At 48.7% G+C, this 14,697-nt stretch overlaps 1 protein-coding gene across 2 annotated transcripts in view; it reads right to left on the reverse strand.

Annotated features, from left to right (window-relative positions):
• The window catches only part of ANO2 (anoctamin 2), a gene marked incomplete at both ends in the record, with an annotated part of 339,298 nt that overhangs the window by 277,274 nt on the left and 47,327 nt on the right, over positions 1-14,697 (reverse strand). For both annotated transcript variants that reach the window (XM_081247877.1, XM_081247876.1), the window contains one exon: positions 3,466-3,564. In XM_081247877.1, coding sequence (XP_081104003.1) covers positions 3,466-3,564 — 99 coding nt within the window. The remainder of the gene's footprint in view (positions 1-3,465; positions 3,565-14,697) is intronic.

The following is a 14,697-nucleotide window of genomic DNA, read 5'->3' on the forward strand; positions in this document are numbered from 1 at the left end:
TCTAAGAAAAACAGGGGAGGTGTTACTATTCCCACATCACAGATGAGGAAACTGAGGCTCTGGAAGATGAGGTGACATCCCCAAATCACACAACAAGTGAGTGCAGAACCAAGGCTAGAAGCCCAGTCTTCCGAGGACTCGACTGATGCAGTGTCTACCACCCTATGCCTCCAAAATAAAAAGGAAGGAGGGGAAGAAACAACCTAAGGGTCCATCAACAGGTGAATGCATAAAGAAGATCATATTATATATATAAGTACACACACACACATACATATAATGGAATATCATTCAGCCATGAGAAAGAAGGAAACCCTGACATTTGCAGCACCATGGCTGGACCTGGAGCACATTATGCCAGGTGAGTAAGTCAAGGAAAGAAAAGTACTGTATGATGTCACTTATACGTGGAATCTAAAAAGCCAAACTTGTTAAAACAAGGAGAAAATGGTGGTTACCAGGGAATGGGGGCGGAGGGATAGGACAGATGCTATTTAAGGGTACAAACTTGCAACAGGTGGTAAATGAGCCCTAGAGATCTAATGCACAGCAGAGTGAATATACACAGCAATAGTGTACCATAACCATCAAACTTGCTAAGAGTCCGGAATTTAGTGATTCCAGTCACTAAAAAGAAAGGATAATTATGTAACATGACAGAGAGGCTAGTTATCGTTACAGTGGCAATCATATTACAGTCTATGAGTGTATCAAATTAACATGTTGTACACCTAAAATTTACACAAGGTTATACGTCAAATATATTTAAATTATAAAAAAAGGAATGAAAAAAAGAAAAAGAAGGAAGGCAATTCAGAGATGGCTGCGTCATAATACGTCCTTGTTCTAATCATCTCAACTGCAAATTCAAGTGCAGGTACTTCCTAAACGATGGATGGTAAGTTCCAATAGGCTTAGTGTATGGGGGCACATAAGCTCTGAGGGCAGATGTGTCACGTAAGGAAAACTATGCGCCCACAGGCACGAGCTTGTGGAAGGACAAGCAGAGACCAGAGGGACCAGCACTACTTGGGGGCTGAGACTGTGAACAAGGTGAAGGAGGAGGTGACAGAGAGAGAGGTGCGGTCAGATGTTCCAAGAACAGAGAGGGGGCTTCCCTGGTGGCGCAGTGGTTGAGAGTCCGCCTGCCGATGCAGGGGACACGGGTTCGTGCCCCGGTCCGGGAGGATCCCACATGCCACGGAGCGGCTGGGCCCGTGAGCCATGGCCGCTGAGCCTGTGCGTCCGGAGCCTGTGCTCCGCAACAGGAGAGGCCACGACAGTGAGAGGCCCGCGTACCGCAAACAAAAAATAATTAAAAAAAAAAAAAAAAAAAAAAAGAACAGAGAAGGAGGCTAGGAGATAGCACCAGGGCATCAGGAGAGAGATGGAAGGGAGAGGGAAGAAGGGATGGAAGAGCACGAGGGCAAGGGAAGGATGGAAGCCCAGCGAAGGAGAAGGGACAAAGCGGGGAGAGAAGGACGCTCACTTCTTCTAAGTCTCTATATTTCCCGCAGAAAGGATTGTCCTGGGGAGAGAAGCAATAGCAGAGGCATTAAGGTTGGCTCACCTTCTTTCCAAAGATCAGCGAGCACAGATAAAAACACAGGAAGCAAGTTACAAACCGAAGAGATTAAGAGAACGTTAGATATTCAGATAAGCCAGAGAAAGGAGAAGAAATATAGGTAGATAGATAGATAGATAGATAGATAGATAGATAGAAGGCAGCAGGAAGACAGGAGACAGAAAAGGGGAAGGCTGGTTAAGTGAGGACACCCCCAGAGGGAAGCAGACGCCTCCACCACAGCTGACTTGGGTCACGTGGCCATCAAGTGGGGAGACCATCAGCAGAGGAGGGGCGGAGGTCCAGAGCCAAGATGGTGCCTGCACCGGAGGACAGCGACAGCGGTGTGGGGAGTGAGGGGTCAAAAACCAGGAGACGGAGAACTGAGCCGTGCAGCTGAAGGGGAGAAGGTCACAGCGTGGTCCTCATGAAACCAAGACACTCAGGCGTGTGGCCCCAAAACATATACCTTTTACTGGCAAGATGTTTGTCGCTAATATTCATGCTCAGGCTTGTTCATTGTTCAATAGTCATTTGTCCTCCTGCCGTGGATGTGTTATCCACCTTAACAGATCTATAAGGACAGAACCCACAGACTTCATCCGTTTTGAATAAGGGGTGCATGATACAGCATCCCACATGACGATATCTGATGAGTGATTTTTGACGGGAACAGCAGATCTGCTGCAGCGAAGATGGTGTACACATAGCCAGTGATGCTAATCCAAATGTTTTGCTGTCTCTAACCAGGCTACTGATAGTGGAGATGGTGATGAGAGAAGGTGGGTGGTAACAGCGGTTGTGTAGAAAGCAGCAAATATGTAGTTCGGTTAATGACGGGGACAGTGAACATGTATGGTAACGGCAGTGAGAATGCCGGAGTCGTGATCTCTGCAAAGCTGGGTCACCACCTGGGAAGTAAAACTATTGATGGGTGTGTGTGGGGGTGTGTGTGTGTGTGTCAGAGACAGAGACAGATCAACTATAGATCATTTATGGTTAAACTAGAGTATCACCTGTTCCAGGGCCCTTTCTAGAGACGCCCCAAATAGCCAAAGTCAATAACCACCCCTTTGTCCTAAAATACCTAGTAAAAAAAAAAGAAGAGTGAATCTGTGGACACATTTCTTTTATCTTTGGAGGTATTTGCTGGATTTTCTTATGCAAGGGAACTGTCACCCAGGAATTCCTTGGGGAATTTTTAAGTTATACATAGACTACAATGGCTGAAAAGGACCTCAAAAATCATCTGAACTGTGTGGCTCTCAACCCAGATGTGCATCAAAACCTCCTGGGGATTTTTTTTTCCACAGTACTGATGCCAAAGCCTCATTCCATACCAGACAACTAAATCAAAGTCCCAGGCGGGGTCCAGGCGTAAGCACTGTGAACACTTTCCCCAGGTGACTTTGATCAACCCGAGTGAGAAATAATCTTCCATTTTACAGAAACCCACCGTCACACCACACTTAGTGACAGAGTCACAACCAGAAGAGGTGTCTTCATGGCAAGCCTGGTGCTATTCTCCCCGCAGGCTGCCTGCCCAGTCGGCAAGGCTTGCTGGTCTGCCCTCATGGCTACGCTCGCTCTAAAGAAGTGCCTGGCCATGCTGGGAGGGAGGGAGAAGGGGGCTGTAACAGAGAAATCAAGAAGCTGGGCAACGTGAGCTTCTCATGGAGCACGTCCTGGCAGTGCTCTGAGGTGACACGACCTCCCAAGCCCGGCCCCTCCCCCCCATCTCTTCCTTGTCTCCTCCACTGTCTCAAACTTAGCGTCCCCAGGGAGACAAGTGTGATTCCAACTCCGCAGAACCCAGGTCCCAGCTGGCCCTGTTCCCGACGCTATTCACACATCCAGCCAGCCCTCGGGAGGCCCCAAACCCAGAAGAAACATGCTCATACTTTCTTGGTGGGAACTTTGATCTTCAAGAATTCCGCCTCTCGGGCCAGCACTTGCCATGGGGCATGGATCCGGACAAAGACGGAGCCCTGGCTTTTACTCTGTAAGGGACGAGGAAGGAGAAAGAGAAACACTTAGGAGACATAGCTTCAATTCCTGATTCCCCAACTCTCCCAAACAAGAAGCCCAGACCTGTTACTTCTTCAGTTTCTGGGTTTTGTTCTCTTTATATGTCACCCAGGGCCAGCCCCCTCCCACCCGTACCCCATTCACCACTTCTGGTCTAGAAATGCTCTCATCCAGAGTAGGGAAAGGCTCCCAAAGTGTGCTCCCTGGAGGTTTGGTGACTTCAGAGGAAAAGGGGAGTTAAAACAATTGTGTTCAGAGATTTGCAATGCAAGCAATTATAATTTTCACAGAAATCCCATTAACGCTTCTTTTTTATTGAAGTATAGCTGATTTATAATATTGTGTTAGCTTCAGGTATACAGCATAGTGATTCAGTACTTACGAAGATTATATTCCATTATCTGTTATTACAAGATAATGGGTATAATTCCCTGTGCTGTACAGTATATTCTCATCACCTATTTTATATTTAGTAGTTACGGCAGTTAGTCGGTTTACCTCTGCTGGATTCAGTGAACAGTCTGGAACCTGTCTCCATACAAATATTTTCATTGTTAAGTCTGTATTTTTGTTCTACCATTTCGCTGTGTCATAGCCCAAATCACAAAAGTGGATCATCTAAGCCTAAAAGTAATGACATAACTAATCATGTAAATGGCACAACTCAGTATAATATCATAAACATAAATCTTGGGCAGGGCTCTGTGTGAATACAGCTAAGAATCTAGGTCCCAGGACAAGTCATTCTGTGAGTGCACTGATTTCACCCAAAAATCGAAAGTAAGGAAAGGAAACACAGCGATAAATATCTGAAAATTAGGTTTTATTGACTCAGCAACTCATTTGGCCCGGGGCACAGCGTATGCTATAAAAACGGGTCAGAGGACAACATGAAGCCATCAGTTTCTTCTCACGTTCAAAGAAAACCTCAATTTTTTTTCAGAACAAGCACACAAAGGAAAACCAAAAAAAAACACTTTAATTCATTTTGTCACTAAATGAAAAAAGACCAAAACAAGCAGGAAAAATGGGCAAAAGCCCCATTACTGGCGTGAAGCTTCTAAAACTACCTGTAAAATGAATTACAAACACTGTGTTCACAAAGGAAGCAGAACAAGCCAATAGCAAAATCCCTCATCCGATGAATGCTGGGAGTCACAGAAGCCCATGTGATGCAGGCCCGAGTGCCACTGACAATTAGGATAAAGCTGCTGAGGGCAGAGTGGGAACCGGGTCCTAGTGAGTGTGCCCTTCAGAGAGATGTGCTCTCAGTTTCTTGTTGCATTCGCCCCCCGCAGATCACACTACAGGGGAAAGGCAGGTTTGCTGGCTTCCCGTGCATCTCGTGAAACAGGCTGTATGGAGGCCAGGACTGAGAAGGCCCCAACCCTGCATGCAGCAAAAGTGATGCTGCTCACAGAAAAGCAGTGACAATCCTCTGCAAAGTCATCTGCAAAGACAAGCTGGTGTTCATCAATACGCCCTCGGTCTCAGTTTAGCATTAATGATGCCAGTGGAGGCATCTGAGCACATCCCACCGTGTGCCAGGCAGAGAACTAGGCAGCAGGGAGAAGACTGCCTTCCCCACCAAAGGGCACTGTCTACAATGGGGCTCACGCGGGTTTCTGAGATGATGAATAAGATTAAAAGACATTTTATGATGCTTGTAATGCAAGTGAAGACTGTCTCTCTGATTCTGAAAGCACTCTACCATCTCTTCAATAATTCAGACGTCCAGAAGCTACCCCCACTTTGGGGATGAAAGTTCCTGACTTTTGGGGAGAAGAATGAAGAAGAAACCAGGATTTCGCAGGAAGACTGAACTGTGGTCTGAAAGTCTTGAATGGTCTAGAGTTGACAAATACCTGAAAATAATACCCATCACTGTGACGCATCTGCACTGAGTGTGAATCGTATGCCCGGACAGAGCAGGGAGGTTGTTTGTGTTTTGGCTCGTACTAGAGTCACGGGTACTATCACTCTCCACTTTATTGTTTAGGGAATCGAGGCAGGGAAAATTCAAATAATTTGTCCAAAGTTACACAGGTAGTATGATTTTGAAAAGCATTCGAATCCAGGCAGTCTATGCTCTACCTGGTGGTTTTCTCCTCCCATCCCAAAGACGGACAGGACATTTACTGCGCGTAGTTAAAAACCACATCCAAGGGCTGCAACAGAACTTAAAGACGTGCCTTTTAGACTAAAATTGAATCAAAGAATGGGAGGAATCTAAGAGGCAGTCCTAAGATGAAACACTGAGCCTTCAAGCTCCCAAGTGGACACAGTTCCGACAAAACCCTGGAAGCGGCTTTCACTGAGAAATTGCCCCAATTTCTCTGTCCACCTATGGCCGCAATACCAGGACTACTAGACAGAGTCATCAATCACTTGCTGCTACTTCTAACGGTAATTTTAGCTTTTCTAATTTAGCGAAAAGAAAGAGGAAGGAAAGAAACCATCTGTGAAGCTGACCTGAAGTCCCAGCTCTCCATCATGGCCTCAGAAATGATATTTTCAGTGAAAGATGGCAGACAGTACCATCCCTCTCACTAAGATGAAATCGTGACTATTATTGATTTTTAAATATTTGGTTTCATCTTTGTTTTTAAGTTGTGATGAACCCCTTTTTTTAACTTTATCTGGAAGTGGTGCCTCAAGTGTGTACCAGATGTCCATTAAGTGGCTGCAGATGTTTGAGAAAGGGGTTGGTTGGGAGGGCCAGGGTCCACCCCTGGCCTTGGTGGCAGACTGCTAGCTGTCCCCTGAGAGCCATTCTCCTTTTCTGTATTTTTTTTTTTTTGGTTTTTTTATTTGCGGTACGCGGGCCTCTCACTGTTGTGGCCTCTCCCACTGCGGAGCACAGGCTCCAGACGCGCAGGCTCAGTGGCCATGGCTCACGGGCCCAGCCGCTCCGCGGCATGTGGGATCCTCCCGGACCCGGGCACGAACCCATGTCCCCTGCACTGGCAGGCGGACTCTCAACCACTGCACCACCAGGGAAGCCCCCTTTTCTGTATTTTTTAACTAAGCACATGGCCTTCCGGAATGAAGACTGAATCCTACTTGAAGTTAGGTGTAACCCTAACACTCATTCCCTATGTGGTACAGGCAGAGGGGGGAAGCAGCTCCCGGTAGGCCCCCACAAGGATGCAAGTGGATGGCTTCTGCCCCCTTCATCCTTTTCCCTACCCCTGGATCTACAGCCTGAAACACAAATACAAGTGTCTTAGACCTCGAGGTCAAAGTCAAGGCCAGAAAAGTATCAAGAGAGACGTTGGGTCCTGACTCTATGGAGTGTCTCAGCCACCCTGGGCTGTCTCCGGGATTTTTATGTGAAAGGTAAAACTCCACCTTGTTTAGCCCCTATGATTTTAGAGGCTCTATCAATTGCAGCCCACCCGTGTATTAAACTGATGTAAAATTGTTCCCCAATGTCGGGGCATTCGTTCCCTCCAGCAAAGCATGCTGCTTCACCATTCTACACAAATGGAACTTGTTTCAAAGGAAAATAAAAGCTGGAATGCTGTTGTGCTGGTGCTAACATCTAGTCACCATGTTTCTTTCATGCCGTGCGAAATTGTTACCTTCTCATAAAAAGAACACCGAGATGTATGTCTCCCAGAAAAAACCAAACAAACAAATACTTAAAAATCCCTCAGCAGAACCATCACCAAATGCAGAAGCTCTTTTTACTAACCCAGAAATCGAAAAATTGGAAGTTAACATAAATTGAACTAAAAAAGAAAAAAAAATTTCCTGTTCCCCAGGCCCAGCTAACTTCCATTCTACCTTGGATTTGGATTCCTTTAGGCATAGGAGGGGACTAGAAAGAGCTTGGGATTTGGATTCAAATAGATTAGGATCTGGATCCTGGATTTTACAGCTGTAGGACACTGGGCAAGTCACTTAACGAAGGGAGCCTCGGTTTCTTCATCAATAGATGTCTGCCATTGCAATGATGGGGATTTGCTCTACTCAACTAAAATGGCAGCTTCTTGACTACAGGGACAGGACCTGACACTTCGTCTGTGTCCCTCAAGCACCTGGCACAGGCTGGACACAGAGTAGGTCTTCACAGAACTCCTGCAACTGATAGAAAAGACTTGGGGAAAACCGTTCCTGTTAGATTAAAATCTTGCTTTTACTGCCTTGAAGTTTTTATCTATAGGATTTTCAAAATGTCCCATGGACCTAAAGGAAACCATGGGTTCCAAGGATTATTCATCTCTAGAATTTGAGGACACGGTCAGAAAGCATTGTTTTCTGAAACCAACACAAAATTGAACATGAAGTGTAAGAGATGAGGCATGAGAGCATATAATCCATCCCTAAAAGAGGTTTCATGACTAAGTAACCAGGGTGAGTGGAGGGGCTCCCAAATCTCTGCAAGCAACTCAAATTTAAGTTCATGTACAATGAGCTGAAACGTATAATTTGGTTCTGGTCGTCAGAGAAAGGAGAACCAGTGCACAAGGGTTTCTCTGAGAAAGCACAAGCCCATCCATGTTGGGGATGCGCTATTGCAGGGCTAATACACGATGGGGCAGGAACGTCCCTCCAGCTCAACTGAAACATCTCACAAAACTACATACCTCTTTTCCCATGATTCCATTTCCATAAAACCCTACCGATTCTGTTTCTCCAGTCCCTGGGTATCAGGATGAAGCAACCAAGAAGAGGCTGTCAGTGCTCTGGTCAGAGGAAATGGACAGTCCTCAGCCATCACCTGACTCTCAGCGCTTTCAGTGTCTTTCAAGGTGTGTCCGCTGGTTTCCTTCACCACTTAGTAAACCAACAGAAACCTGCGTTCACAAGAGGCAGTCAGGTCCCCACCTTGAGCCTATGCCCTAACTCATCCGCCAGTCTCTCCCTTCCTCCCTTCTCCGCTAAAGCTGACCCCACAGCAGACCTGCTCGCACGCACGTTCTCTAAGGCACCAGCCCCTCCCGCCCTCCTCCCTGGACTCCAGACACACAGCCCCTTCTCACTGGTTTCCAACTGGTCCAGCCAGCTTCTCACTTCAGAACCTCCTCGGGGCAGGCTTCCCTGAGCCCCGAGTTACGCGTGGTCCCCCTCTTACCTGCACAGCTCCCATCCCCCTCCTGCCTAGCACTGACCACACCTGCACTCACTGTAAGCAGGTGTCTAGTGCCTGGCTTCCTGGCCAGACCTAAGCTCCATGCAGACAAAGACTGTGTCTGTCCTGCTGACTGCTTTGTCCTCAGCAGCCACCGTGCATCTGGCACACAGTAAATGCTCAGTAACTACGTCTTACAACTTCCATACACACACACAGATTTCATTGGTTCTGTTCAGATCCTGTGACCAATTTGTAAAAATTGGCTACCCTTAAGTGTCATTTCTGAATCTTCGTCTTGTGCCCACAACTAAAGTTGTTCAAGTTTCCACCTGACCTGGAACCTTATAAAGACCTCACGGGACGTCGTCTCTGTTCCTCTCGGTAGCCCTGGGGTCCTCGCTGCATCTTCAGGGCGCTGCTCCCATCCCTAGAGGTCTACTGCATCGGCATGAGCTCATCCAGGCGTTCATGAAACAGCCTGAACTGAACCGGAGCTGGACATACCTGGAACCTCTCTGCCTTAAAGGCTCGTAAGGGTGTTGCAGCCTTAAGGAGAAGAATCGGGGATGCTCTGAAGAATAAAGGACACTTCAAATGTAGAAGTCACGGGTCTCTTTATCTGCCAGGCATCAGACTTCCACGTACCATTCAACACCCCCATGCTGACGGCTCAAAGCAGGGTCAGCTGACGACCATGGTGCATTTCAGAAGCAGAACTGACTTGGCCAAAGGATGCTGGAGTTGAAGAGGCCTCCAGCGACGCTTCACATCTTTCTCAAGTAGCAGACGAAGACCTTGGGAGTTCAGGAGGCTGAGTGGCTGGGTTATGGACACACAGCTAGTTAGAAGCAGAGCCAGGAATGGAATCCAGGTCTCCTGACATCAGGGTCCATGCCACGGTGCCTGTGAGGGATAGCGTCACATGTCCCTGGGGGCTCCCAACCCGTCCAGGGCAGTTCTATGCCCCACACACGGGAGATTAAGTAGATGGGGGACAGGGGACTGGGGGTGAGGGGAGCCACGCTCCCAGACACCTCTCCCTAGAGCTCCAGCCACTGCTCAAAGCCCTTGTCAGGGACCGGAGGCCGCACACTCCTGGTGAGATTTTCCATATTGTTCATGTCTCGTTGTCTTCCAAAGATCCCATGTGGCTTCACCAGACCACGTGCCCCCTCTGGAGAGACGAGAGTGAATGGGAGGCAGTCCCCGCCAAACGCTGGAACCCGATACTCCACGAGCCTCCTTCCCCACAGCCAGGCCAAGCCAGCCCGATGCTGACCCTGGACGCCTGCGTGTGCTCTGGGCCCAGCCTGCCGTGAGAACACTAGCTGCAGCACATTGCGGCCCGGAGCAGGCTGCCAGGGGCGGGGCGGGGGCAGGGAGATGACGGAGAGGGACCAAGGCGGGCAGACGCCTCCCAGATATCACCAAGCTGGGTCCCCTCGGACCCGCAGGGAACAAGGGCATGCGGTCCCATGGGGAGGGTGAGACGAAACCGCAGGGGCTCCCACGTTCCCGGATCACCGAGGTTGACGTCCACGCAGCTGGAGGCCTTACACCAGGCGGTACTGAGACTGTGGCCGGGCAGACTAAGGAGGAGTGTGAGGTGTAGCCCTGAGGGCAGGAAGTCAGAGCAGAAAATGAGAAGGTCCTCACCACGGCCCCATGGAGGAACACCCTGGTCTACCTGCGTCATCGTTAAGACCAAAGTCTTAACTTCCTTCAGGAACCTCCAACCCACGGTCTGGGAGCAGGGTCTGCCTGGGCCACCCAGAGACACAGTGGCTTGGAACTAAGTGCAGGGAAGAACCGGAGGAGGGAAAGGTGAAGACCTGCTTTCCCGGGAGGCCCCAGATGACCCTCCTCTCCAACCCTCTCCTCCCCAGGCCAAGCGGAGGATGGGTGAGTGATCAGCGAAGACGGAGGGCAGGACCAAATGCCCCAGGGACCACCCCACCCCCCCCAAAAAATACCAGTAGCAAGACTGTTCTTATACAAAACGCTTCTCCTTCCCAAGCAGACACTGGGGACAACCCAGCCAGGGTCCTAAGGCGATGGAAACTTAGCCACTCTTGTCATAATTTTGTCAAAGGTAACAGCGGTCACCGAAAGTTCCTGGAAGTGGGGGATGGCCTTCTGTGCTACCAACATGGACAGGTGCCCAGAAGAGGTGACCTCTGGACCTGGTAGCACATCACTGTACTCCCCACAGCTGGCACCCAGGACACCTCTTCTCAAGCCCAGTTGAAGAACTGGGGAGGAGGGAACCCAGCAAACATCAAGGAGTCACAGACCCTCTTATACACCAAGGGCTGAGACAGCCAGCTCCCCACCTAACCCCTGACTGCAGGGGCCCCCAGGGCAGCCCAGCACTCTGGAAGGACGGGACTGGACCTCATGGGGAGTCAGCAACAGAGTGGGATTAAGTGTCCCCTGGGCTTCTTTCCCCTTCAAAAACCCACAGAAGAAAACGGGGGAAATCTTCACCATTGTCATGGGACAGATTGGTCGTGGGAAGGCCACGGGTATTAGGGTTTGAAGACTGACTGGGTCCTGGGCCCCAGCTGTGTCACTTCCCAGCCAAACCATTTTTGGCGAGTCACCAAAGCTCTTGAAACTCATAGGCAGTGTTAAAATAATTGAAATGATTAATAATAATACCACCTGAAGGAGAGAAGGATGGACTGCACGAGGGACCCGTGGAGTCTTTCACGGGCGGGAGATCTATTCATTGTCTTGATTATGATGGTGGCTTCATGGGTTTGTACCTATGCCCAAGCTCAACAGATAATTTTAAATAGGTACAGTTTATTATACATCAATTATACCTCAATAAGGCTAGGGAAAAAAGATCTGCAAAAATGTACAATAGTGCCACATTTCTCACCCTTTTTTTGTTTTGAAAAATATTATTTTTCATTAAAATGTGTTATTTATAACATATGTCATTTATAACATATAAAATGTTATTTATGTTTATTTATGTGAAATAAACATGTTATTTATTTAAAATATACTATATACTGTTTGTTTTTAATTAATATGTAGGTATTCAAAAGCTAATACTGATTCTATGGTATCTCAGAATCAAATGAGCTTATACACAGGAAAGTGTTTTGCAAATTCTAGTTTTGCAAATTCTAAACTGTGTATAAAAGGCTTTTTTTAAGAGCAAGTTCAAGGGCAGCCAGTGCCAAATCTCTGCCCTGGGCCTCACAGTGCAGAGCATCGTGCTGCCCCTTGGCCCACAGAGCACATGCCCTTGACCTCCACAGGGATGCTACCATGCTTCTTGGATCCCACTTGAGAGACATCATAGCTGAGCCCACTGTGGCAATAGTTCCTGGCTTCCCCGAACACCCCCAAGTGAAGTTAAAGGCGAATGTTCCCCTTGGGAATTTAGAATGTGGGAAGTAACAGGCGGAACAGAATCCAGGAGCCAGAGACCCAACTTCCACCATAGCAGAGGATAAAAATCCATAAGCCCTGAAGCTGTTGGCAGAAAGCACAGGGCCTCTCCCAAGACCAGGCCCCAAGCGCAGAGGCCCAGCCCCAAACAAGAGGGGAAAAGGTCACAGATAAACTGGAGGAAAGACCAGAGGAAAATGCCGCCCTTTCCTATTCGTCACAGGAGAACTATTTTGGACAGTCGACATCTCCCAAGTGGAATCAGATGCTGCAGATACCAGCTCTCAGCAGCCTCTCACCCCACCAGGACACTGCAAGCATGTGAAAGGCAGCTGCAGAGCAGCGGCAGAGGGTCACCTGGCTGGGCCGTTGAGAGAGACCTAGACCAAAGATGACCGATAGGTCCTGGCCGGGCTGGGACAGTCCCAGGTTATGTCTTCTGCCTCATCGGTCTATCCAGTGCAGCATTTTAGTATTACCAGAAATGTCCCAGATTAGACAATAAATCATAGAGTCTCCCTACGGATCACCAACGAGCACCACTAAATTCAACAGCCATCAGACCTTTGGGCAGGAATGCCCAGTATCTCCTTCCAGACCTGCATTCCTTTGGCCCGTGTAATACATGTCCCACTCAGAAAAAAGCATTTCCAGGAGTTTAAAAGCCCATCACATTACCTTTAAAAGTACCCACCTTGGGGCTTCCCTGGTGGCGCAGCAGTTGAGAGTCCGCCTGCCGATGCAGGGGACACGGGTTCATGCCCCGGTCAGGGAAGATCCCACATGCCGCGGAGCGGCTGGGCCCATGAGCCATGGCCGCTGAGCCTGCGTGTCCGGAGCCTGTGCTCCGCAGGGGGAGAGGCCACAACAGTGAGAGGCCCGCGTACCGCAAAAAAAAAAAAAAAAGTACCCATCTCTCTCGTATTCCTCCTGACTCAAAACTTGCGTGATTTTTTGATTTAGATACTTGATTTCCCACCTCAAGACACTTCTATAAAACCTTCACGCTCTCAGTCATTAACTCCCCTCGCCTTCCCTCCAAAAGATGTGCCCTTGCCTTGTCTGAGCAGTGACTCACCTCTCCCCTAAGGAATATCTCCACTGTTTCCTACTATTCAATCACCGCATCGTATTTCAATTCAACAAGTATTTATTGGGCAACAACTGTGTGACAAGCAATATGCTAAGAGTTAAGGGCACGCAGAAGAAATATAAGCCATCCTACGGCTTCCAGTCTCCTTAAAAACCAGATAAATGGTATCTAACACACAAGACAGATGAATAACATCATGACTGGGGTGATTAATGTCCAAATGGACAGGATGACTAGCCAATGCTCATTTGTTGGCTGTTTCCCCTTTCACTCATCAATAATTGCCAGATTTTGCACCCAGAGAAATACTCTTCCCGGATCTCAGCCATATGTTTTCGGTAGAACTGACCCCACCATCAACTCCAGGAATCAGACCAATTAGCTTGAGCCCATCGGCATACCCATCCCCCTGGCCACAACAAATGGTTCTGGAATATGTTTCTAATGCAACCGGAACCTATAAGATGTGAGGAAATGTTGGCGAGCGTTTCGGGACAAAGCAGCTTTCTCTTTCTGCCAGAACTCTGGGGAGAAGAGTGGCAGTCGAGGGAAGCCCTGGGTCAGCCAAGGGACCACTGAGTAAGCAGAGGATGGAGTGGACCCTGCAAAAGGTTGAGCAGAAAAACGGAGACATAGGGGGTCCTTGGGAACCTCATTTGAGCTGCCAGATTAGTCCTCACCAGACCTACTTATGGGCTTTCTGATTACATGAGCTTATAAATTTCCTTTGTTGCTTAAACCAGTTGAGTTGGGTTTTCTGTCGATGCAGCCAAGAGTTCTCAATGACAGAAGAAGCCAGTGGAAGAGCTGACTCCAGGCTGGAGGAGCCAGAAAGGACTTCCTGGAGGAGAGGGAACCTGAGGGGTACTTCGGACACCGTGATGGGATTTACACGTGCAAAAGGCTGTGGGTGGCAGGAAGAGGAGTGGGATGAGGCTGCAAAAGTGGAGTGAAGCTCGGGAGCCGAGGGCTGAGAGGCGGCCCGTGCTGGACACACCACCACCCACCATGCTGCTGTTGCCCGTGAAGCTCACAACAGTGACCTTGGTGGGTCAGCCCTGTGCACTCCCCTGGATTCATTACACCTTTGACAGGATAAAGAAGAATGAAAGCCGCCCCCATCAGGGAACCCTAAGAGAATGCCTTCCTCCTTCACCTTCTCAATGGAGGAGGGAACCGCTTCCCACCTTCTAGCAAGACCAAGAAGTGCAGCAGACAGGTAGTGCCTGTCCATCTGCTCTGGGGTTGGTCTAGGCCATGGTCAGCAGAATAAAGGAGAAGCCTCTCAGTGATGCTGGGACCTCCACCAGGTCAGAGGAAGCAGGTTTCTTGAAGGCACGGCTCTGACGACTCCTCGGGGTCATTAACCCTTCGTAACTGAGGTCTTCTACAGGGAGGCAGACTTTGAACAAGTACAAAGGAGCTGTAAAATCTTCTGCAACCTAGTTACAAGCTTTGTTCGGCCAAAGAACCCTTTCTTCCAACCAAATATTGCACGGGGCTACCCACGTTGATCTTTGAAGG

The sequence above is a fragment of the Mesoplodon bidens genome, assembly GCF_964165515.1.
Source record: "Mesoplodon bidens genome assembly, chromosome: 11".
NCBI lineage: Eukaryota > Metazoa > Chordata > Mammalia > Artiodactyla > Ziphiidae > Mesoplodon > Mesoplodon bidens.